Source organism: Prionailurus viverrinus, chromosome B4 (genome assembly GCF_022837055.1).
Source record: "Prionailurus viverrinus isolate Anna chromosome B4, UM_Priviv_1.0, whole genome shotgun sequence".
Taxonomy (NCBI): domain Eukaryota; kingdom Metazoa; phylum Chordata; class Mammalia; order Carnivora; family Felidae; genus Prionailurus; species Prionailurus viverrinus.
In genome coordinates, this window is record NC_062567.1 from 119,676,062 (window position 1) to 119,701,962 (window position 25,901).

The window sequence follows — 25,901 nt, forward strand, 5'->3', positions numbered from 1 at the left end:
CATTTGTGAAAGCCAAAGCACCTAGTGTACAAGCTAATGTTTCTCAGAGTGGGTACTGAAAGCCACTTACCTGAAGATCATCTGGGATGCCAGTTAGAATGCATGTTCCCAGGGAAAAATGCAGATCTACTCAGTCAGAACCTGTGGGAGTGGGCTGAAGAATCAGCATGGTGGTCAAGCACTCTAGGGGACTTGGATATTTACTATAGCTTGGGAACCCCTGACAAAGGTGTTGTCTGACCCGTAAGAGAAAAGGAAAAAAGATGAAACAGACAACACTTTGTCTCCAACTCAGGTATGATTGTTCCTTTCAGTTCCTCAAATGCAACTGAGAATAGGATACAATGCATTTGATAGATAGATACAGTTGATAGGATACAAGCCTCTCATGAACCAATCAATATAATGACTAAAAAACTTAATCTACCATGGGGAAATCTGGGTGTATAGATGTAAGACGGGGGCTCTTTCTCCTAGTCCTTTCATAAGCCCTTACCTCCTGGAACAATCAGGTGTTTGTCAGGGGCCTATCATGTAACCAATACTTTCTACCCTTCTCTACTGGTGCAGGGTGGGAAAGGGCAGAGGCATGGGGGAACCCTATTGACTTGGCATTTTTGGAATTTGTTCATCTTACTTGGTAGAAAGTTTCACGTGTCATTCATTTGTCGTGTTCTCATCCCGAGGTTTTGGAGGTGAGCGAGGGGAGTGTAGAAATAGGAGTCAACCAATCTCAGTGTCCTTTTATGCCATCCTTGCCTAGAGTCCAGATTTAGAAGATAGAGAGATTATTTCATCACTGGCTAGCAATAAATATGGCCTTTTGCTTCTAGACAAGGCAGAATCTGTCATGAACATCTTCACTTACAATAGTCTATGATAAATGATGAGCTTTTAGCCTGCTTTTTAAATTTCAGCAAAAAAAAAAAAAAAAATGACCATCACACCATGTCAGTATGTTGAAATCTACTTTGTTCTTTTAACACATGCATGATACCCCCTCTCATGGGTATATTATAGCTTATTTAATCAGTCCCCTCTTGTTAAGCATTTAGGCTATTTCTGACTTTGCAATTTACAATGCTCAAGTGAATATTATTTTTAATATATCTTTGCATATTGATGTAAGATCTTCTATAAGGTAAATTTGTTGAGTAAAAGTTATTACTGATCTAAAATTTTGATAGCTGTCCATGTATTCAACATTCATTTAATAAGTGCCTACTATGTGGTAGGCTCTGTGCTTATGCTTAGTGCTAGGGCCCCAGCAGCAGAAAGACAAGGACCCTGCTGTTATGGAACTCATGTATAGTAAAGTTTATTTATTTTGAGAGAGACAGAGACAGCACGAGTGGGGGGGGGGGGGTGGTCAGAGAGAGAGAGAGAGAGAGAAAGAGAGAGAGAATCCCAAGCAGGCTCAGCACTGCCAGCCCAGAGCCCCACAAGGGCTTGAACCCATGAAGCTGGGAGACCATGACTTGAGCTAAAACCAAGAGTCAGACGCCCACCCAAGCCCAACCGACTGAGCCACTCAGGTGCTCCAGAGATTATATGTTATTGTGACATTACTCTCTGTAACAATAAGTGGTATTTGATTAATTGGTAAGGTCTTTGGAAAAACATACCCTTTGTACCGTCCTCACACCATTCACAAGAACCAGTGGCAATGAAAGAACTAGCCATGAAAAGCAACACTGTAAGATAATTAAGTTATAGGAAAATCCTTTAAAACCTGAGGATGGAAATGCTTTAAGCTTACACAAAACCCAGAAGCTAAACAGGAAAGAATTGATAGATTTAGTAGATAAGAAATTAAAACTTCTAAAAAAAATTAAAACTTCTAACTGATGAAGGATACCAAACCAACCAACCAACCAACAAACAAAAACCAAAAACAAAATCAAAGACAGACCAGAAGAAAACCTGTAATATTTATAGCAGACAGTAGACTAATGTCTCCTACTAATGTTTAAAAAGCAACTGCAGGGGCGCCTGGGTGGCTCAGTTGGCTGAGTGTCCAACTCTTGATTTTGGTTCAGGTCATGACCTCACAGTTCCTGGGATCAAGCCCCACATCGGGATCTGCACTGACAGCATGGTGCTTGCTTGGGATTCTCTCTCTCTCTCTCTCTCTCTCTCTCTCTCTCTCTCTCTCAGTAAACATTTATTTATTTATTTATTTATTTTTAATTTTTTTTTTAACGTTTATTCATTTTTGAAAGGCAGAGAGAGAGAGCACGAATGGGGGAGGGGCAGCGAGAGGGAGACACAGAAACAGAAGCAGGCTCCAGGCTCCAAGCCATCAGCACAGAGCCCGACGCAGGGCTGGAACTCACGGACCGCGAGATCATGACCTGAGCCGAAGTCGGCCACTTAACCGACTGAGCCACCCAGGCACCCCTCAGTAAAACATTTTTTTAAAAAGCAACTACAAATTAAAAATGAAGGGGTGCCTGGGTGGCTCAATCGGTTGAGTGTCTGACTTCAGCTCAGGTCCTGATCTTGTGGTCTGTGAGTTTGAGCCCCGCATCGGGCTCTATGCTGACAGCTCAGAGCCTGGAGCCTTCTTTGGATTCTGTGTCTCCCTCTCTCTCTGCCCCTCCCCCGCTCATGCTCTGTCTCTCTCTCTCAGTCAAAAAATAAATAAAACATTAAAAAAATTTTTTTTAAATGAATAGACAAACTCAAGAGAAAAATAAAAAGAAAAATAAAAGAAGTCTAAATGCAATTTTCAGAAAAAGAAATGCAGATGACCGGTAGACATACTGAAAGTTGCTCAATCTCACTAATGATCAGAGGGATGCAGTTTAAACCAACAGGTTGCTGATTCTTATTCATCAGGTTGGTAGCAATTAAAAAAGCCATTAAAAGGACTTGTAAAATTGCTTTCAAACTCTGCTGTGAGAGTATAAACGCTGCCATACAGTCTTGGGGCAATTTGCAGATACTTCTTGGCATTTCAGTTGTGCACGGTTTTTGTTCCAGTAATATTGTTTCTAGGAATTCATCTTTCAGAAACACTGAAAGCATGCCAAATACTTGTGTACCAGGCTGTTCACTGAGCATTCCTTGTAACAGGAGAAACAGAGAGACAATGTAGAAGTTGAACGTTAAGAGAATGATGAAATAAATATATACCGTGATGAGACCCCTAAAAATGTGGAAGTAGACTTACTTGTACATGGTAAGATCTCCATGGTGACTTATCTCAAGTGAAAAAGAGTAAGTCACAGAATATGTGCACAGTAGCATTTATGTGAAAAAGATAACAGGCAAGTTTGTGTGTGATGATACACACAGTGGGGAGAGTGAGTTGGGGTGAGGAAGGACAGGGTGGGTGAGTGGGAGACTATGGCAGTTGGGAAACTGAAATACAGATTTTAAAAACACAAGGCAAAACTTTCCCTGTGGTTTTCGTTCTAAAAGGTCAAATAATAAAAATTCACCAAAGTGCCCTTCTTTTTCAGGTGCAGCCACAATGTACACAAGATACAAAATAGTAGAGAAGCAAAATCAAACCAGCTATTTCAGCACGCCTGTTTTTAACCTGGTGTCGCTAGTTCTTGGATTGGTGGGATGTATCGGAATGGGCATTGTAGCCAATTTCCAGGTGTGTCCTGAAGTTTTTTTTCTGTTCTTGGGGATGATGGAATATGTGTGTGTCTGGAGTAGAGAAGCAGGAACACAAGGGGCATGCTTGTGCCAGGAGAGTTCTCAAATAGTTGATGAGTTTGTAAAAGTGGGGATAGTTTGCTTCTTAGAAACACATCTTTATCGTTTGAAAGTCAGTCCTGCCTGGTGCTTGGGAGAGGGTGGGGTTCACGTTTGCACACCTATGAGAGAGCGTGTTTCACACGATGTTCCAGACTCTGCATTGCCGCATGTTACTAACATGATCTGATGGGTGGGGAGAGTGACTTCAGTCACTGTAATAGTTTCATAAAGAGTGTGAAAGTATTTGTGTATATGAGTGTGTGTGTGTGTGTGTGTGTGTGTGTGTGTGTGTGTATTTACCAGTTCACAGAGCAGCTCCTGATCTCTTCCCTTTGCAGGTGAGGATATAGGTACATGAAGGTGAAATCATATGCTCAGGGTTACTCAGCTCATTCATTATGGAGCCAAAACATGGAGCAAATGAACTTATATGGTGACTTCTGTAGAGTCTGCTTGATAGATTCCTACTGTGTTGAGTGTTTGAAAAAAACTCTACTTGCTTTGTTCTAACTTGTAGATACCTGTTCATCCCAAGGTCTCTTTCAGGAAGGCATGTGAGCTATTTGTCCAAGGAGACAGTATTTAATATTTTTAAAAAATGTGTTGTATTTCAAATTCGTACTAGTTATAATAGTATCGTGTCCTAGGGTTATTGTAAAGGGTCCCATGAGATGTTGCAGAGTAACCAGCAGGCCGTACGTGGCAGCCCCTGGCCATCATTAGGGGCTAACACCGAGGTGGTCCTGTTCCCCCTGCCCCTGTTGTTTCTTTGTGGCGGCACAAAAGAAGTTACTCCAGGAAGACTTGCTTCTGCCCAGGAGGACTCCTTTAACTTTTTTCCCACCAGAAGTGGGCCGATCTTGTGTGGTGCTGATATTCACAAAAAGGTGTCAACCTTGGCTGCCAGCCAGCTGCTAAAGTACACGTCTGTGCCCAGAAGCTGCAGTACAGGGCCGTTGCACCTGCTATGGGTCTGCGAGGGTAATAACCTCGGGCCTCCACCTGTACCATCTGCTTCCCATCCATTTGCTAATGCCCCCTCCTGCATGAAGTCAGACCGTTGTCAGAGAGTCCTCTGTCTCACCTGCACCACATGGCCTCATAAATCACTTTCTTTGCACTGCACATGGGGGATGCCATCTGTCGATCAGGGGACAGAATAAAGTGCTCCAGGAAAGTTGGTGCTGTGTTGTGAAGGGTGAGGTGGCAAACACCCTTCCTTATATTGCATAGTGTCTCCAGGACACCCTGTGGGGCAGGGATGGTCTCCCAAGCCTCAGGGCTGACGAGTTTTCATTTTTGGACATTATAAATCCATTTTTGGACATATTTGTTGTTTCCGTATTAACACTGAAAGGTCGGTAGAAAGGTGAGAGGCAGGTTTGTAGCCTCCCCAGAGCAAGTGTAGAGGGCTTCATTGAAGGAATTGTGTGAATACATTTGCTTCTGGCTCCATTTACTTTGCTACCCCTCTTGTCCCTTTATGGCGAAATAAGACAAGGGCTGCTATACATGATTGCAGGCGACATTGGTCACATGGTGGAGACTCTTGCTTTATATTTTATGCTTGTATGCATTTGGTTTTTCACGACAATTTTTTTTTAATTTTTTAAGTTTATTTATTTTGAGAGAGACAGAGACAGCGTGAGCAGGGAGGGCAGAGAGAGGGAGAGAGAATCCCAAGCAGGTTCTATGCCCCCAGGGCATAGCCCCAAATGGGGCCCAAACTCACAAAACCATGAGATCATGACCTGAGCTGAAACCAAGAGTCAGACGCTTAACCACCTGAGCCACTCAGGTGCCCCTTTTCATGACGACGTTTATTGAAAATTTCCTATGTGATAGAATTTATGAAAACATCCAGTACTCCTATCATGCTAGTAATGACCTCAGAATACAGGTAGTAGCATTCTCCTCATTTGCCAGTGGAGAAATGGAGGCCCAGAGGAGTTAATACTTGCCCAGGATTGTCTGAGCACCGAAAGGCAGAAGTGCACTTTGAATTGAAGCAGTCTGTCTAGAGCCTGTGGGAAAGAGTTAACTCCATTGCCAGAATGGGTAAATCTCTGAGAGTGAAAGCATGTACACAATTCACATCCCTAACACCAGAAAGCATGATGGGAAGCAAAATTAAAATGGGGGGTGAAGGGAAGATTTGGAATGATATAATCGTTAGTAGATTGTTGGATATGAATTATTCGGTGGGGAATAGTAGGCACTAGATGATATCCTATCGCTTTATTCTCCAAATAACTCATGGTATAAGCACCATAGCCATCAAGCTTTAAAGCAGAAAGGCAGACTTTAGAAAGAAAACTTAGATGTCAGATAATTGAACTTGTGGTTCTCTTTAGGGTTTCTATGAAGTGATTACATCTTTACAAAAACCAGAAATAGAATCTTAAACTTTCCTGAGAGCAGAGTGTTTGCCTTGTCATTGTTCCCATAAATATATCTTTACAACTTCCTTGTTTTATATCCTGTAATTCATTTTCAGCATGCCAACCTGAGCTGTTCCTTCCAGAGGAATTGGAGGTGTGCGGGCAGGAGAGCACTGCCTATCTCTGGGGGATTTGCTTGAGTAGGAGTAAATTGTATTCGTCAGAAGTTCCCAGAGCTCTCTGTCCTGAGCTGGTAGGCAGAATGGCAACTTTCTGGTGTGTCCTCACCAATCTCTCTCAATGCTTTACTTTCCTTCCTTCCAGAAATTTCCTTTTTGGAAAAGTTGTTTTCCAAGGTTTAACCCTTTCAACTTTCTAGTTTTCTCTATTTTTACTATCTTTTATTGTTTTAAATGTTTATTTATTTATTGTAAATGTTAACTCATTTTTTGAGAGAGAGACATAGCGTGAGTAAGGGAGGGGCAGAGAGAGAGGGAGACACAGAATCCAAAGCAGGCTCCAGACTCTGAGCTGTCAGCACAGAGCTTGACATGGGGCTCGAACTCACGAACTGTGAGATGATGACCTGAGCCGAAGTCAGACACTTAACCAACTGAGCCACCTGGGCGCACCTCTATTTTTTACTTTTTTAAATTAATAAGAGAGTTTCAAAAAAGAGGTCCAAAAAGGGTGCTGGGTTTTTATTTTAGCCTCTATCCACAATTCACGCCTCATCTGAGAATCATTTCGCTTCCAAAAGACCTTTGATGCGAGAGTGTGTGCTCCATAGCGGAAAAAGCACCTCCCACATACGACCCCTGCAGAGTCAAGGACCTTTTGACCCAGTAATGTCAGGGCTAATGTGGGGGTTTGTGAGGGCCCATGAAGTTTGCAGATTAAGATCCTAAAGGATGTGTTGAATTGGCCAGGGTTTAAGAAGCGAATTCCCTGATAGTGTAATTGGAGGAAACAGAGTATTTAAGTTCAGGATGTTGATTTACTTAGCAAAAAAGAAAGTAGACAGTGGAAAGCATCAGGATTCTCAGAAGATTATTCCTTAAAAGGACTCATTAGCAGTGGACATCTTGCCTTTTGTTTTCCCTTGTCCTAATGTGCCTAACATTCAAGGGGGGAGGAGAGGATCTGTTTGTCTTCATTCTTTTATTATTATTATATTTTGGTTTAATATTGTTTTTCCCCAGATTTACTGAGGTATCATTGACATATAACCTTGTATTAGTCTAAGGTGTATAACATAGTGATTTGATATATGTATATATTGCAAAATGATCACTATAAGTTCATCAACATACATTGCCTCACATAGTTACAATTTTTTTCTTGTGATGACAACTCTTAAGATTTACTCTCTTAGCAAAAAAAAAAAAAAAAAAAAAGATTTACTCTCTTAGCAACTTTCGAATATACAGTACAGCACTGTTAACTATGCTCACCATGCTGTACATGACATCCTCAGGCCTTATATCTGGAATTTTCTATGTTTTGACCCCCTTTTCCCCACCTCCCTCCCCCCCCACCTCTGGCAACCATCAGTTTTCTGTATCAAAGAGTTCAGTTTTTAACTTTTTTAAGATTCCACATATAAGTGAGATCACACAATATTTGTCTTTCTCTGTCTGACTTATTTCACTTAGCATAATACCCTCAGTATCCATCCATGTTATCATAAGTGGCAATACTTCTTTCTTTTTTATGGCTTAATAGTAATTGGTGTGTGTGTATCACATTTTAATTATCCATTCATCCATTGAGGGACACTTAAGTTGTTTCTATGTTTCGCCTATTGTAAATAGTGCTGCTATGAACATGAGCATGCAGTTATCTATTCAAGAGAGTGATTTCATTTTCTTTGAATTATTGTTATTTTTCATTGTAGTAAAATAATTGGCCATCTAAACCATTTTTAAGTGTACAGTTGAGTGATTTTTTTTTAATTCTTAAAGTACTTAAATGTCTACAAATTTTTTAAAGGGCACAGAATGTATTTTATTTTCTATATATAACTTTCCTAAATCTGTATGCCATGCTAGGTATCCTAGGAATACAAAATCCATACCTAATAAATGAGTAATTGATAGGCCATGTTGCAAAATGTCAGTGCAGCAATATTTTATTATAACATAAATCAAGTTGTGGATTTTCCCCTATATTCCTAGGTTTGATACCAGGAAATAAATTTCCCTAGCAAATAAATTTGAAAGTGGTTTTTCTTTCTTTTTTTTCCTTAAAAAAAATTTTTTTTTAATGTTTGTTTTTGAGACAGAGCATGAGCAAGGGGAGGGATAGAAAGAGAGGGAGACATAGAATCTGAAGCAGGCTCCAGGCTCTGAGCTGTCAGCACAGAGCCCGATGTGGGGCTTGAACTCACAAACTGCGAGATCATGACCTGAGCCGAAGTCAGATGCTTAACTGACTGAGCCACCTAGGCACCCCTGGTTTTTCTTTTTTTAATCTTCTTTTCCCATGTGGAGAATAAAGATTTGATATCAGTTTCTTTTTGAACAGATGAAGAACACCGTGGTTCTGGGGAAGCCTGGGTGACCCAGGTCAAAGAAAAGTCTGGGAAGGACAGGGTATGGACAGTGGGGCCAGCAGGAGTCTGGGGTCCAAACCAGGCCCTCTTGGACAATACTTTCACTTCCCCCTTTGCAAAGCTCACATCTTCAAGTTCAACCAGAGACTCTGTCGTTCAATCCAATATCATAGTTATACCATAATTGTGCCCATTGCACGATTAAAAGGAGCCTAAAGTGAGCTTCTTGAATGGTCTATCATGAGCATGTTCGGGATCAATACCAGACTCTTTGCCTAGATTGGATGTAAGGGTGCCTTCTGGTTGAATTGGCTGGTTAGAGGATGTAGGGGTAGGGCCTTGACTTGAACCTACCTTGGCATGGCAAGGGCAGTGTCTTTACTTAGATTTGCATGTGCATGTGGGGAGAGACAAAGAGACTATTGGGGAGCAGGGAGCCTGAAAACCCGAAGCCACCCTTGGTACCTTCACAGAACCAGTTGCATGCTGTTAAATGAAATTCATCATATAATTTTCACTGCAAACCTGCAAGGCAGAAATTATTATGCCTATTTTACAGATACAGAGACTGAGGTTATAAACTAACGTCACAGAACCCAGTGGCAGAGTTGAAATTTTTTTTATACGGTTCTGCCAGACTCCAGAGCCCACCATATTCAACTCGCCCCCCTCGAAGGCAGATATCACTTTGTCCCTGTCCAGCATGCCCACGTTTGCTGTGGAACAACTAAGGGCATTTACTGCAGGGTCTGGAAGGCTTTTCTCTTGGTAGTCTTCTGCAGGCAGTCGCATTTTCCAAGGAGTGGTGGGTGCATCTGTGGCTTTGAGTGGACCAGCGTGGGTGGGTGCGTGGGCCTACTGCACGCGGACTCACCTGGAGTAACACCTGTTTGTGACTCTCTCTCCAGGAGTTAGCTGTCCCCCTGGTCCATGACGGTGGTGCCCTTTTGGCTTTTGTCTGTGGTGTGGTCTACACACTCCTGCAGTCCGTCATCTCTTACAAATCGTGTCCCCAGTGGAACAGCCTCTCCACGTGCCACGTGCGGATGGCCATCTCTGCCGTTTCCTGCGCAGCTGTGGTCCCCAGTATCCTTTTGCACATTTGTCAGTGTCTTCGAAAGCTTAACCCTTCTCCCTCGCCCCCAAAAAAGTATGAAAAAAAAAAGGAAAAATTGACAGCCCCGTTTCCACATGCTTCAGAAGAACAACTGGCGGAAAAGTGTAAATCATTAAGAAAATATTTCCACATTGTGTTGTTATTTCAAAAGAATCTTTGTGGGGAATGGTGTGCAGGGAGAATGGAAACATGTCCAAACACTTTAGTCTGTTTCCTTTCCTCCCAACAGGGAAAATTTCATAAGCCATGTGAAAATATTTATTTTTCTTTGTAGTGCTTGTTCAAAGACACCAAATATTGATATTGTACTTAAAGTAATAGCCCTGTGAAGTCCCAAGGGGCTGTACTCTGCCCTCACCCTGCACGTAGGTGATTCATTAGATGGTCTGACTTACTCATCCATGTTAAGAGGTTTTAGAAAGCTCTCTATCATTTATTTCTAAATCACTCGAAATACATTTAGCCTTCTCTGGTTATCACTGATGCCAGTTTCAAAATGAAATCTCATTCCTTTTTCGTATTCCACAATGTGAAAAGAAAATCTGAATTTTTATGCTTGTGCATTCTGATTTAGAGGGAATGAGAGCTTGATCTTTCTCTCTTTCTTTCTAGAGCTATTTAACAGAAAAAAAAAAAAAAGCTGTGTCTTTAAGAGGTGGAAAATTCCCCATCTTTCAAAATACCGTCTGTAGTCCTATCAGAGAAAACTGCAGAGGCATCAAAAAATGTTGATTCCTGTCAGATTGTAGAAAAATAGAAAACTATTTAATTAGTGGAAACTTTGTTAGTCTGGATTGAGTTGTATAAAGTGGGCAAGCTTGAGTAAAAATGCACCATGTGCTTCTAAATATTAAGCTCTGTGATTCTCCTTTAAACTAGAAGCTGTACAAAATGTACAGTCTAAGTGTGATTTTGGGTTTCGTTTTGTTTTTTTCATCTTAGGGAAGGAAATTTTTGATTACAAAATTTCTAAGTACAGAGGAAGCAAATCCTAGTGTTGAGAAATTTAAACAAAATGCAGACCCTTGTTCCAGAGATGGTTCCTTCTCGATTCTTTGTTCTATTTATGGATTGAAGACACTCATGTTTGTCTTCAAATATAACTACTTTTAGCTTGTGTTAGTTGTAAAGTATATAGAAGTGTTTGCAGTGTTAAAACCAAAGTTCCTTCCTTGCTTCCAACTTTGGAGACACATCTCTAGATGGTAAAATTAGAGAGAATTTTAGCAGAATAAGGCTTTCAGCCATCAGAGTTTCACACACAAATAGTTCCCATTTTTAGGCAGCTCCAATGAGCCATGCCAAGGGACAGCTTTCCCACAGAAACAGATCATGTCCCTGTATTAAATTAACTTGAATGAATTCATCCATATGAAGAGTTCTTTTGTCTTAAACATTAGCAAGGTATTTATATTTCTTTACAAAGATTTCAAAGCATCTTTGAAATGCCCTTGTCTCTCCTTACTACAGTATTTCTGTGAAACACCATTATTTGACTACTGAAGAAACTGAAACAGAGAGTGAGGCTGGTTGCTAGGATCTTGCTTCTAAGCCCTTCCTGTGAGACTATCCATCTTGCACCTGGCTTCTAAAGCTTTCAAAACCTTCACAAAATCACTAACAGCATAAAGCCCAGGTTCCTTTTCTTGAGACCCATAATTTGGGACCTCATTTTACATTGTTTCTTCTGGACTTGCCTGCTTTCTGTTCTCAGCTTTCACCCGTTCTCTTCTACCTGGATGGATTATCTTCCTCCACCTTGTTTTCTAGAGCCTAGCTGTCCAGTATGGTAGCCACTAGCTACACGAGGCTACTGAGCGCTTGAAGTGTGGCTGGTCCACATGGAGATGTGCAGTAAGTGTAAAAACCACAGTGATTTCAAAGATTTAAGAAGAAAGAAAAGGAGAATATAAAATATGTCACATTACTTCTTTATATTATTGCATGTTGAAATGATACCATTTTTGATATATTGAGTTAGATAAGATATATTATTAAAATTAATTTCATTTGGTTTTATTTATGTATTAAGATTTATTTTTATTTTTTTTAAATTTTTTTATTTTGGGGAGAGTGCATGCTCAAGTGGGGGAGGGGCAGGGGAGAGAATAGGAGAATCTTTTTTTTTTTAACTTCATTTTTTATTTTTTAAAATTTACATCCAAATTAGTTAGCATATAGTGAAGCAATGATTTCAGGAGTATATTCCTTAATTCCCCTTACCCATTTAGCCCATCCTCCCCTCCCACAACCCCTCCAGTAACCCTCTTTTTGTTCCCCATATTTAAGAGTCTCTTCTGTTTTGTCTTCTTCCCTGTTTTTATATTATTTTTGTTTCCCTTCTCTTATGTTCATCTGTTTTGTTTCTTAAAGTCCTCATATGAGTGAAGTCATATGATTTTTGTCTTTCTCTGACTGACTAATTTCACTTAGCATAATACCCTCCAGTTCCATCCACATAGTTGCAAATGGCAAGATTTCATTCTTTTTGATTGCCGAGTAATACTCCATTGTATATATATACACCACATTTTCTTTATCCGAGAATGGGAGAATCTTAAGCAGGTTCCACACTCAGCACGGAATCCAGCGTGGGGTTCAATCCCATGATCCTGGGATTATGACCTGAGCCAAAATCAAGAGTCGGACATTCAACCTACAGCCACCCAGACACCCCTAAGATTTTATTTTTAAGTAATCTCTACACCCAACAGGGGGCTTGATCTCACAACCCCAAGATCAAGAGTCACATGCTCTACTGACTGAGCCAGCCAGACACCCCCTCATTTGGTTCTTTTTAGGTTTTTTTGTTGTTGTTGTTTGTTTGTTTGTTTTTTACTGTGGCTACTATAGTAGAATATTTTAAATTACGCATGTGGCTGGCATTAATTTCTGGGGTGACGCTGCTCTAGAGAGCTCCTCAAGCCTCAACTCAGCTTAGGCTCAACTCAGTGAAGCCTTTCCTGACCCCTCACACCCCATTCCACTCTGAACTCATCGTTTTCCCTCTGAGTCATCACTGTGCCCTGTTCTTTTCTGTCTTAATGCAGCGCGTTCCCTGGGCTTCGTCCGACAAGGCTGTGATGTTTCCAAGAGCTGACACCAAGTCTGTTTTTCCAGAGTTTTCTCTATCTCCCCCTTCCTCCCCACCAGCATGGTACCTGATGCCCAGAAGATAGGACTCAAGAACAAAGAATTAAGAGACTTTTAAACTATTAGAAACAGATATGGTAATGACATGATCAGAGAATCTTCTGTGCTTTCTACTCCTTTTATTTTGAGAAGCCGAGAAGTGGTAAGAATTGCAAAATATTGGGGGGTGGGGAGGGCAGGGAGAGGAGATGCTGACTCTGTATTCAGAGGAAGTTCTAAACTTGGCATTGACTCTAAGCTTTGAATTCGTCTGTTTGCAAAAGCGTTTTAAGAGCATCTCATCTCTAGCCTTCTCTTTTGCATTCTAAGCTCCATCAGAATGGCTGTCCCGCCTTTTGCAGACAGTCAACGGAGGCTCTGGCCTCAGTCCTGGGCACTGTTTGACTGGCCTCTCAGGGTATCTCCTAAGGTCAGAGGTAGGACATTATCTCTTTGATTTGTACACCCTTTGGGCCAGGAAGGAAGGACTCTGCTTATACCTGATTACTTGATGGGAAAAGTCTGTTTTTTAAAGACAGGAGTTTGAATCTTTACCTTGTTTTTGTAGACGAATCTTGGTAGTTTGTGGTGCTTTTGTACCTTGAAATGTTAATCTTTCCTTAAAGCTGTTGTCTTGAAAATAGTATTTTAGGGAAAGAGTATTTTTATTCAATACTTTTATTTAGGGAAAGTGGTATTTTAGGGGAAGAGTATTCAAAAAGAACGTATCTGGATGGCTGTGTCAGTCATTTTGACAAAATTTAAAAAGCAGAGTAGGGCATAATGTAGCCACAAATTAAAATTTTACTATACGTAACTGAAAAGGTAGTGCTAAGGAATGACTGTATTTCCATCACAGTCTAATTTAAGGGTTGAGATTATAAGAAGCTGATATAACTGGTTTGATTACAGAAATGTTGGTATTAATATTTTGACCCTGTGTGATGATTATTAGCAGAATAGTCTTAACATTCAAAGACCTGGTTTTTTTCTGGACTTTCCTTAACAATCTCCTTTTTTTAGTGATCGCCTGTGCTTCACTAATTTCTATAACCAAGCTGGAATGGAATCCAAAAGAAAAGGTAAAATTTAACTCATTATGATTGTTGAACGTGGTTCCTGGGATTATTTTCAAAATTTTGAATTCCTAATTGAATTTCCTAATCAAAAGAGGTAGGGTAGGGGGTCAGTATGAATTAAGGTGTATGGAGGGCAGAGGAAGCAGAGAATGTTAAGCAGAAAGGATGAGATCCTCCAGCATGGAGGGTGGTTTGTTTCAGGATGGCGTGGAAAATAAATGTGGTCAGGGCTATATTTGCAGGAGGGGAGTTAACGCAAAGTTTTTGAATAGGCAAGTACGTGGAAAGAAGATTAGCAGGAAGAAGGCAGTTCTCTAGCTTTCAAATCAAGATTCGCCTAGGGGACTCAGCACTCATTGTCAGGGAAATGAAAATCAAAACCACAATGAGATATCACCTCGTTCTGACACCTGTCAGAATGGCTAACATAAAAAACACAAGAAACAAATGTTAAGGAGGATGTGAAAAGAAAGGGACCCTCATGCACTGTTGGTGGGAATGCAAACTGGTGCAGCCACTGTGGAAAGCAGGATGGAGGTTCCTCAAAAAGTTAAAAATAGAAGTACCATATGATCCAGTAATCATGCTACTGGGTATTTACCCAAAAAATACAAAAATTCTAATTCAAAAGGATAGATGCACCCCTATGTTTACTACATTATTTATAATAGCTAAATTGTGGAAGTGGTCCAAATACCCATTGATAAATAAATGGATAAAGAAGATGTGGAATATATACACAATGAAGTATTACTCAGCCATGAAAAGAATGAAATCTTGCTATTTACAACAACATGGATGGAGCCAGAGAGTATATACTAAGTGAAATAAGTCAGAGAAAGACAAATACCATATGATTTCCCTCATATGTGGCATTTAAAAAACAAATGAGCAAAGGGAAAAAGAGAGAGAGAGACAAACCAAGAAACAGACTTTTAACTATAGAGGATAAACAGATGATTAGCAGAGGGGAGGTGGGTAGAGGAATGGATGAACTAGGTGAAGGGGATTAAGAGTACACTAATCATGATGAGCACTGAATAATGTATGGAAATGTTGAATCATTATATCGTACACCTGAGATTAATATAACACTATATATTAACCATATAGAAATGAAAATTTAAAACTTTTAAAAATGGAATGAAAAAAGGGGCATCTGGGTGGCTCACTCAGTTGGTTAAGCATCTGACTCTTGATTTCAGCTGACAGTTTTGAGATCAAGCCCCGCGTAGGGCTCTATGCTGACAGCTCTGGAGTCTGCTTGGGATTCTCTTTTCCTCTCTCTCCACCCCTCTCCTGCTCATGTGCGCACGTGCGCACACACACACTCTCTCTCTCTCTCTCTCTCTCTCTCTCTCTCCCCCTCTCTCTCTCAAAATAAATAAATAAACTAAAAAAAAAAAAAAAGGAAATAAAAAAATTAGCCTAGGGTGGAAGTAATATGGGGAAATATTTAATGGGTACTGGCAAGTGACAAATGAGAATAGAAGGACATGAATCAAAGAAGACTTCCAAGTGTTATCTTGGGGAAAGCAAAGAATCTGTCCCCATAAACAGAGAGAAGTAGGGTCCTGAACAGGAATAAATGATTCCATGGCCGGGGGCAGGTGGGGACTGGGTGGTTTGGTTTTAGAATTGTTGAATCTGAGGCTGTAGTGAAACATTAAAGAGAAATGTCCAGTTATTGTGAGGGACTAGACTGGGGGGGGGTGGTCAACTGGGAACCATCAGGGCACAGGGTAGAGGGACTGGTAATTTCCAGCCCAAATGTCAGAACACCTGGAATTGAAGGTTTGGAGTTGAGATGGACTCATGCCATTGGCTACTCATAGTGGTGGCTCATCTAGATGCCACATAGGGAACGAATGATGCCCAGGAGAGGAGAGTTAGTGGGAGAATGGCAGTTTGTTTTTCAAGGACCAGGGGAGTTACTGATGTTTTTCAAAAGGCAGTTTCAGTAAAATGTTGGTATCAGAAGCCAATTGCAGGAGGTTAAAGAAATGGTGAGAGGGATGGTTCATTCATTCATCAGTCTAGTGTTTGGAGGTGTGAGGAAAGGGAGAAATAAGATGGTGGCTAGAGGGCCAGTGGGATCAGTGGATTTTCCACAGCAGAGGACTGGGGCATGTGAGGAAGCCTGTAAGAGACGACAGAGAGACTGAAGATGGGGAGGAAAATAATGATCCAGACACAAGTTTTAAGAAAGTCCCTTCTGAAAGCCAGACCTCACAGCCAAGCAGCTTCCGGTGTATTTTTACCATTCAGCCACTGGGGGGAGGCATTTCACCACAAATCAAACAAACCAGCTGCTGGGAAGGATTCATCAGAGTATATATATCCCCCAGGCAGTTGAAAATTGTTTTTTATTTTCTCTTCTATCTTAAAAATATGAAAAGTACCACATTTTTGTTCACTCCATAAATTACCATGCTATGCTTGTGTTGCTTTCTGTTCCCAATATCAAGGAATGCACACAAAACCCTTTGCATTAATTCACTGAATGGAATAATCAGTTAGGTACTTCCCTAGACTTCTGTGGAGTGCGTGGAAACTTTATAGGACATTCCTGTGCATTGACTTACTTGGTAGGGAGTGTAAGAATTATAATATCATTGTCTCATTTTATTTTATTATTTTTTAAAAATTTCTTTTTAATGCTTACTGCTTACTTATTTTTGAGAGACAGATGGAGCCTGTGTGGGGGAGGGGCAGAGAGAGAGGGAGACAGAATCTGAAGCAGACTCCAGGCTCTGAGCTGTCAGCACAGAGCCTGATGTGGGGTTCGAATTTGTGAGCTTCAGTATTATGACCTGAGCTAAAATTGGATGCTTAACCAACTGAGCCACCCAGGCACCCTTATAATATCATTGTCTTATTAAAAAAAAACAAAAACAGTTTATTTATTTTGAGAGTTGGTGGTGGGGGACAGAGGAGGGTCAGAGAGAGCAAGAGAGAGAGAATCCCAAGCAGGCTCTGAAGCACTGTCAGCACAGAGCCTGACATGGAGCTAGAACTCCCGAATCGTGAGATCATGACCTGAGCCGAAGTCAGACGCTTGACAGACTGAGCCACCCAGATGCCCCTAAAAATGCTTTTAAAGTAATTTACCGCATTTAAAAATCAGGAGAGATCACATACACAAACACACAAACACAGGCTTTTTTCTGAATCTCTCAAAACAACACTGGAGTCACAGTTTCCTATTTGAGGAAAACGGAATTGAGCCGATGAGGAGTGGGCTGTCAGTCCTCCCTCTCTTTTTGCAGTCATCAGTCCCATTTATTTTTATTAATTCTCTGGCCCACATAGGAGAAACCCCCAATTAAAGCCTTCCATTCTTTCATCCCTGCCCCCAATAAGATAGTTAACGTGTAGATGTCTCATTAGCCTGCGCTTTGTGGCTGTGTTTACCTTACAGTGTTAAGCAGAATTAGGTTCTAAACGGACATTGTGTATAGTAACAGGAAATGTAACACCAAGTGGTGACAGCCAGTCTCCTCCAGGTGCGAGAGCTCATTCTGTTTTAACAAGGGCCCAAAGGCTGACTAGATAGATGTTTTTAGGCATGCCTTTGAACTTTGGGATTCCTTAGCAGTGGGAGAGCAAGTCATGCCTTGAATGGAAAGTTCTTTCTTCCCTTGAGTCCAAATATGTTTCTCAGCCATTTTGTGGCCCTTATTCTGCCTTTTGAAGTGTACAGACTAGGTCGTAAAACCAGAGTGTACGAGAGCCCCAAGAACTTTTGGGATAATTGAATTCACATTCTCATTGGGCAGGTGCCCTCATTGGGCAGGTGTTCATCTCCCTGGCCTTTCACTGCCTTTTCTCAAAGGGTTGATTTATGCTCATCAGACAAGGTTTTCATTTGGTCTGACCAGCGTTGTATTTCAATACATACAGTATGGTGAAGGTATTTAGGCTAAATTCTGTTTCTTTATTGTTGCTATTAGGATTATATATATCACGTAGTGAGTGCAATCTGTGAATGGACAGTGGCCTTTGGTTTTATTTTCTACTTCCTAACATTCATCCACGATTTCCAGGTAGGTATTTACCAATTCAAATGTTATAAATTGCTGACAATTAGGATTAGGAGAAATCCATAGAACATTTCTTACACTAAAAAAATAAAAATTTAAAAATTAAAAAAAATTAAGAAAGCACTATCTGTCTTTTTACCCTTATGTGTTTGAAAAACATGTAAATATTAAGGGAAGCATCTTTAACAGCTCTCCCAACAATGAAATTCTCATATGTCCTCTGCCACTAGATGCCTATAGTCAGATATCTTGGTTATTAGCTTTTTGAAGGCCTCATTTACTAGTTCCAAATAATAGGAAATATGTCCATTTAATAAACAAAAATTTGTTGTGGAAAATGTTCCCAAGGTAGAGAGAAGGTAGGACCTTATCGAGTTTGACAACAGGGAAGATCTTACATTTTGAAACAAGTGAATTCTTAGCTGAAAGGATATAGAAGAAAGCCAAGAAAACTCTTTAAGACCCAACTCGAACTCTGCAGAAACCATAGTGAGGTCATCTCTGAAGGGGTGGGGCAAAGCTTTTGGGAGTCCATAGCTGGCACCAATGTACCTCCTTTGAAACCTTTTTCTTCTGTCTTTAATAGAGTGTCACCCTAAGGATATCCACAGAAATCAATGATGATATTTGAAGAAAGAAGAATTATATGTCACTCAGTGAAAGTCGCAGGCAATTTCTGGAAGTGGTACAGAGGAGGGTCTTAATGCTGCCCTGTGTGGAATGCATCTGCAGTACCTCCGGGACTTGAATTTCATTAAGAACTCCCAATAGTTGTACTATTTCCAAAGGTATGTTTTCATAGTGAGTGTAGAGCATTTGTGACATCGTAGCAATGTTTTTATAATTTTCTAAGTAGACACTTTTTTGTATTAACAAATTCATTACAGAGAAGATAAGGTGTTACAGAAAATGGACAGCTCTTGTTTTTGCACAGATTCTGTTTTGTTTTGTTTTCTTTGTGTGTGATTGGTGCAAATACACTAAATAAGGAATTCACTAAGAAGTAAAATCAGGGCATATTCATTTAAAATTTTTATTTTTAGAGCATGAACTGTCTAATTTTATATCACGAGAACACTTACAAAATTTGATTTATAATGATTGCAATGATTTAGTTAACAAATTAACACTATCAAGGATACTCTGATTTTTATGTGAACTAAGCAAAATGCTTCTGCTGAAAGGCCTTACTATCTCTATGCACATTAACTCTAAGTGAACACAGAAGACCTCAGGTTTTAAATTCCGCCCCCCATGGGCCTCCCTGCCCACAGAGCCACAGTGTTTACCCTTGCTGCTGACTGGCATGCCATAGTGGGCCTAATTCCAGGTGGGATGAATTCAGCAAGGCAGATTAGAAAAACCTTAGAACAACCAGAAAATGGAAACAAGCACCTGACAAGAAAGCCTCGTTGGATTCTGGATCATTGTCCTTGCTGGATGAGCAAGGATGGAAAGTATCTCAGGGACCGTTTGTGGAAGAGATGGATTGTGGGAAGACCTCTGGTTAATACGAACCCTCCACAAAAGCCAAGCTGTGAAAAGCATTAAAAAGACCATTTGTAAAGGCACCCTTTGTTGTAACTGGCATAAATTGATATATAGTCTGACTCAGAAGCTGAAACTCACATCTCGAATTTATTTCATGGCAGTAAACCTGTGGAAGAGCATGTAGGTCTGAGAGAGGAGAGGGGAGAAGGTAGAGGGTGCAGTTTATTTGGTCCTTCTTTTTATGCCTGTAGCTGGATGTTTGCATACCTCACGAAATGTGAACCTGGTCCTTTGTTAAGACCTACACGACCTACACACTCCACCGTCTCACCCAGATCACAAATGACAAATGAAAAGCAAATCATTCCAGAACAAGAAGTGGGCCTTGACATGTTAAGGCTTAGGTTTGAAAACTGAAGAGAAGGCCTTCCTTCAAAGACCCTCCAGACCACAAACCTCCATCTGGCCAAGTGGGTCCAGACCTTGAGTTCATTTGCGAGGGCCAGAACTTGGACAGCCTGGGAGGGAATCCAGGAGTGGTGAACACATCATGGCTCTTCAATAAATATTTACCGAGTGAATGAAGCAGTCGGCCACCTCAGCAACAACAAACTGTGTTGCCTGTATTCAGCAGTGAGAACCTGATAACCATGTCTGAGTCTGTTACAACTTGTTGTGATGCTGTGGGTCCCCATAGTAACACTGGAACTGAAAGACTGACTGAAGCTCTGGCAAGCATTCATTATCTTGAAGATGGGGGGGAAATGTCACATTCCTGTGCTGTGAAACCTGTAGGAGAATGAGTCCTCAGCTGGGACTCACTTTGAACAGACTTTTCTTATCTGCACTTCTCATGATGCATTATTATTCTTCATGTCCGTATCTCTCCGTGAGATAGATTGGCAGAGTATGTGCCTTGATCTTTATCTTTGTAAATCAGGCGTTTACCAGGATGCCTCCTGGTACAGAGCAGGTGCTCAATAAATACTCATGAATGCATGAATGAATGAGTGAACAAGTGAAGGAATGACTAGGGGTATTTGTAGTGCTGCATAGTGAGATTTACACTGGTTTACTAGTTAAGTGATAAACAAATGGTCTGTATCACTCAGTAATGTTGACTGTTTTGCTTTGTGTACTGTAAACAGTTCAGTTGTTTGGGCTTCACGACCCTATGCCAACTCTCTTCAACCTGGACAGTTACCACCAAAATTGTTACGTGGGATAGACAAAACGGTACACCTGGCTTGCCAAACTGAGAATGCCAAAAATCACTCCAGACAATCACATTCTGCTGGTTCCCTGAAACCCCTAAAGCTGGTCTCATCCACATTTATGGTATTATTTCTAAGTTCCATGACTTTGCATTTCCTTGGCCCTCTTGGCTAAAAGAGTAGAATAAAATGAAATATTTCTTTATTTTAGTAATTTGTGTTTCTGTTCAATTGTAACATGTTGACTAGGTACTACCATGAAGTATGTATATCCAGGGAACAATTCTAGCTCCACTTGGACTCTATAGAGGTAGAATTTAAACTCTATGTTTTCTTAATTCTTACAGCTTTGCATGTGGGCACAGTGGTTCATCTTTGTAGAGACTCAAACATTAGTATCAGAAGTTCATATCAGTCTGGACTCTTAGAGTTGATGGTGCCAGAAATCCAACTCAAATTTGTTGAGGAAGAAAGGGGCATCTGTTGACTCAAGTGACTGAGAAGTCCACGGGTACAGCGGGCTTTAGGGATGGCTGGTCTGAAAGTGGCACCAGAACTCCATTTCTTCTCTCCCTCTTGCGGCTCTGCTTTTTCTCTCTATTGACATCATTCTCAGGCAGGTTTTCCCCCGGTGGAAGTGAGATGGCTTCTAGAAGCTCCAGGCCTACAACCTGTCCAGCAGAAAGAGAAGACTTCTCAATAGTTCCATCAAAAGCCTGGGAATTAAAGCTCATTATCTCTGACTGGCTGGCTTGGGTCACATGCCCATGCCCAGCTCAGGGAAGTATGATGCTCTGATTAGTCAGCCTTGTGTCACCTGTCCACCTCTGGACAGGTCAACTGTGTCTGAGATGCTGGGCTGATGGTGGGTGAAAGTTGTTTTTCAGAAGAAAGGAACGGGAAATGGATCTGGGACAGACACAAAGCAGTAGATTCCGTCATGGAATTAAAGCTTTCCCCCAAACCCCCACACCAGATGTCTTGGGTGGTACCACACGACAACTTGTTTCCAAGTAAAGCAAATTATACTCGCTGACAACTTTTTCAGGTTAAAAAAAAAAAAGTAAACATCAGCCACTTAGGTAACAAACAGGCCTTCAGTTAACTTCAAAGTTATATACTTTCAAGCTTTTTGTGTTTTTATTTCACCCCCATGTGTCTGGTCAACCAGTCAATTATCACATTTCTCAGAAGAGGAAACTAAGGCAAAGAGAAGCTCTGTGATATGCAAGAGGTTCTACGGTGGGATGGCAACAGATCCTGGTCTGGGACCCTTGTTTTCCTGATTTCTGATCAAGTGGGTCTTTTTCTTTCTTCTTTTTTTTTTTTTTTTTTTTTTAACACTAACGGAGGATTCCACAGAAATTGCATTTCACAAACCAAATTAAGTACATCAGTGTTGTGCCGTGTTTGGGTTTCCTAACATCCCTTGCATGTGGCATTGTCCCATGTTCTCATTCTTTCGCTCAGTTGGAGACATGCTGGTGTGGTGTTTGGGCCCTGGAATGAGGAAGGGGGAGCGGGAGGGAGATAAGTGGCATCCCATTCTCTCCCACTCCCTGATTCTGGCAAGTCAGTAAGCCCAGCCGTCTCCCCACACACATATTCTTGGTCTGGCTCTGAACGCCCGGCATTCTCAAGGCCGGAATGTCATGCATTTGCGTCCTGTCTGTTGCATAAGAGAGCAACCACAGCCTCAAGCCCTGGAGGAGAAGCTTCTGGCTCTCCTTGGTCACCCCCAGGAGACTCATCTTCTAAAGCGAAGGGCAGCAGGATGCCAGACCCATACTGGGGGGTGGCGGTGACTTCCAAAATCGATGCCCAGAAAATGCTGAATGAGGTACCAACCATCTGCTCTGAGAATTGAGCCAGGGTGCCATCAGACACATAGTAAGCCCACAGTTAGTCCCTCGGCAGTGAGGAGTGCTCTGTGCCCCACTGTCCCTGAAGCCAGCTCTGCCTCTGAACTCTTCGGTTACAAGAGTTGACAGAGTCTTTTTAACTTCGATAAACTTGATAAGGATTTCTGATGCATAGCCCTGTAAGAGCCCTGACTGATAGGCCTTACCATCCTGGGGTGGAAAGATAATTTCTAGATAAGCGGGGATTCAGCTGCTCCCACTCCCAGCCCTTACTTCCTGAACCATTTGTTATTTAAAAATTTTTGAATCAGTAATAGTATTCAGGGGATGCAAAAATCAAAACAAAATAAAAAGGTATTCTGTGAAAAGCCTTTGTACTCTTCCTTTGTCCACACTTACTCCATACACCTCTCTTTTTGCAGATAGCCACTTTTTATGAAAATACAAGCGGAAACACTTTTTTAAATGTTTCCCTTTTAACTTTTGCCCCCAATGTAGCATACTGTACCGACAGCTTTGAGCCTTCCTTTTTTTGACTAAGCAATGGGTCTTGGAGATGCTTCCTTGTCAATACAGAGAGCTTACTTATTTTTTTAGTTGGTTCTGTGTTACACCTGCATTGTATTCCATTGTGTGGCTGTGCCATCATTTATTTAACAAGTCCCCTGTTTGATGAGCTATCGTGTGGTTCCCAGACTCCTGCATGACCTTGTACATACATCATTTCATGCATGTGCGAGGAAATCTGTGGGAGAAATTCCCATAAGCGGGAATGCTGGGACAAATGGGAACTGGGTTTGTAATTTGGCAAATATAGTCATCTTGCCTTTAGAACCTTTTTACTTGATCATTTTTTTTGTTGTTGGGAAATCTTTCCAACTATTTTACCCTTCCTTCTAAACTGAGGATGCTGATTGTAAGTTCACCTTTGCAGGGGTGAGTCAGCCATTCATCGACAGGCACAGATGTGGATTCTGGGGTAGATGGTGTGGGACAGAGGCAGGCTGACCGTGTCACTGTTCTTCTACAAACACTCTCCCTCTTTGTTCCCCCTTTTTATTTAAGCACCTAAGGCAGGGAGGGCAAGGCTGTTTGCTCCCCTCTCTGTGGACAGCAGGACTCTCTTCTCTCTCCTCCCCAAAGGGTTTTCATGGTCTTCTGGTTTTCATGGTCAAAAGTGTCTCCATCTCACTTGGGGTTTTCATTGTGATCTTGCACTTTTGTCATTGCCTCTTCTAATCTTGTGCTTTTTCTACCCACTTTCTGGCATCTCTTTGAAGGGCTACTATTCACTTACACTTTCTTCTGAGAATACTTTGCTTTTATAGACCTCAGTCATCAATCACAATATCCCTTTTCCCCTTTCTGGCAGACAGACTCATGACCGAACACCAGGGAGAATTCACAGATCCTTTGGCCCTCCCTGACCCCTTGGCTTGGTGGTCATTGTGGAATGGCCCAAGTGGGTGGGGGATACAGCAATGCAGGAGCCACAAAGAGAGAGAGGAAACTCCAGCTTTGAGAAACTGAAAAAAACTTATTTAGAAATAATAGGTTTTAATTTTTCCTAAATGTACCTTTTATGCTATTTTTTAAATGTTTATTTATTTTGAGAGAGAGATGGAGAGAGAGACAGAGAGAGATAGAGCGTGTGGGTGGAGAAGGGGCAGGGAGAGAGAGAAAGTGAAAGAGAGATAGAGGGAGAGAGACAGAATCCCAAGTAGGCTCCGTGCTATCAGCGTGGAACCCAACATGGAGCTGGATCCTATGAACCATGAGATCATGTTCTGAGCTGAAACTAAGAGTCAGATGCTTAACCAGCTGAGCCACCCAAGCAACCCCCTTTTATGCCATTTAAAATATTTACACGTTTTACTTTTTAAAGTGGTTTAGGTTCACAGGAAAACTGGGTGGAAAGTCCAGAGCTCCCCCACCCCCCACCACATGCACAGCTTCCCCCACAGTGTCAGAGTTCTCTGGGTCTCTAACAGCAGCAGGAAACCATAATGGTCTCAGGACTTGGGGTCCTGGGTTCCAGGTCTCTTGCCCATCAGAATGATATTGGACCAGTGATAAGAATGCCTGGAAGACAGACTTCACCTTCGTGAGTGATCCTTTTGCTCAGGGTCGGCCCCGAGGAGCAGGTTCCTGGTACCAGCCAAGACATCTGATTTAAGGTGAAGAGTGATGTATTTAGAGCTGGCCAGCAATTTGACAGCTGCTAACATAACCTTTAACACGTGTACTAAAATGAATCCTGAGCTTAGTTCAGTCTGTCATTTCCTCTTAATACTTGAAAAGTCACAGTTTTGTTTGAAAGTTCCCTCAAAAGGCTCTCGAGGGTGAATTTACTCTTCTGCTTGACTGCACTTGGAACCCTTAAGAGCCACCTTGAAGTTGAAACTGGGAAAATCCCAGGTTTCTCTGGCCAAGAGAAGAAGAAAAGGTATGTTCTGAGTTTTATTAAATAATTACCTGGTTGTTGACATGTTGGGGGAGAGGGGAAAAAGCTGAGGTGTTGGCAAGTGTGGACAGAGGTTAGTAAGGATCGTGGGTCACGTGGCCTATAAATGAGAGAGAACATTTTCATGTTCAGGAGATGTGTTGTTCTGACTCAGTTAGTTAAGCCTTAGCGTCGTACATCATTATCTGGACTCTAAATGACTATGCTCAAATGTGATCCAGGGCATCCTGAAGATCGTTGGCTGTTGGGAGTAGACACATAGGTGACTTGAAGGGAAGCAAATGCAGAGAAACAAAACCCAGAATTAATTGGCCATTTTGACTTCCCATCTGCCATTGGCCTGAGTGGCAAATTAGGGCAGGTTTCCTAACAAAGTGCTCTGAGACTAACTCTATTCAGAGCTTCAGGAAGAAATGTCGTTCTCAGTTTGGCGATCCCTTTGATCGGTATTCTCCAAAACTCCAACCATTTGTATGCCTCCTTTGTAATTTTTTCATGCTAGTAAATTACTGCAATTTACTTAACACTTTTCAGTGACTTGCTATATGACTTAACTATTTATATTTTAAGAAGAAACTTCTCCCACTGCTTCTCCTTCTGGCTGCCTGGCTTAGTAAATGGTGTTAACATCCACTGGGTCACCCAGGGCAGAAACTTGAGAACCATATCCTAGACTTCTTACTCTGTTCCCTACCTGACCTCATATTCTAATAAGTTTATCTCCTATGTACAGGGTGAACAGATGGTTTAGCCAAACCAGAGTATTTTGGGGGAATGAAAGGGACACTATTGGCAATTGTACCTAGAATAAACTGGATCTGTCTGAAGCAATTGGAATGTCTGATCAACC

The 25,901-nt window shown here is 41.4% G+C and overlaps 1 protein-coding gene across 9 annotated transcripts in view; it reads left to right on the forward strand.

The window, feature by feature from the left end:
- DRAM1 (DNA damage regulated autophagy modulator 1) overlaps window positions 1-25,901 on the forward strand; it is an 84,880-nt gene that overhangs the window by 19,845 nt on the left and 39,134 nt on the right. For 2 of the 9 annotated variants that reach the window (XM_047867182.1, XM_047867184.1), the window contains exons 3-7: window positions 3,468-3,610; window positions 9,558-9,735; window positions 13,922-13,980; window positions 17,931-18,023; window positions 18,607-20,930. In XM_047867182.1, the coding sequence (XP_047723138.1) occupies window positions 3,468-3,610; window positions 9,558-9,735; window positions 13,922-13,980; window positions 17,931-18,023; window positions 18,607-18,651 (518 nt within the window). In that variant the 3' untranslated portion in view covers window positions 18,652-20,930. Of the gene's footprint in view, window positions 1-3,467; window positions 3,611-9,557; window positions 9,754-11,997; window positions 12,051-12,816; window positions 13,062-13,921; window positions 13,981-17,930; window positions 18,024-18,606; window positions 20,931-25,901 lie in introns of those variants that run through there. The other 7 variants (XR_007154054.1, XR_007154053.1, XR_007154052.1 and 4 more) reach the window with 6 other exon arrangements.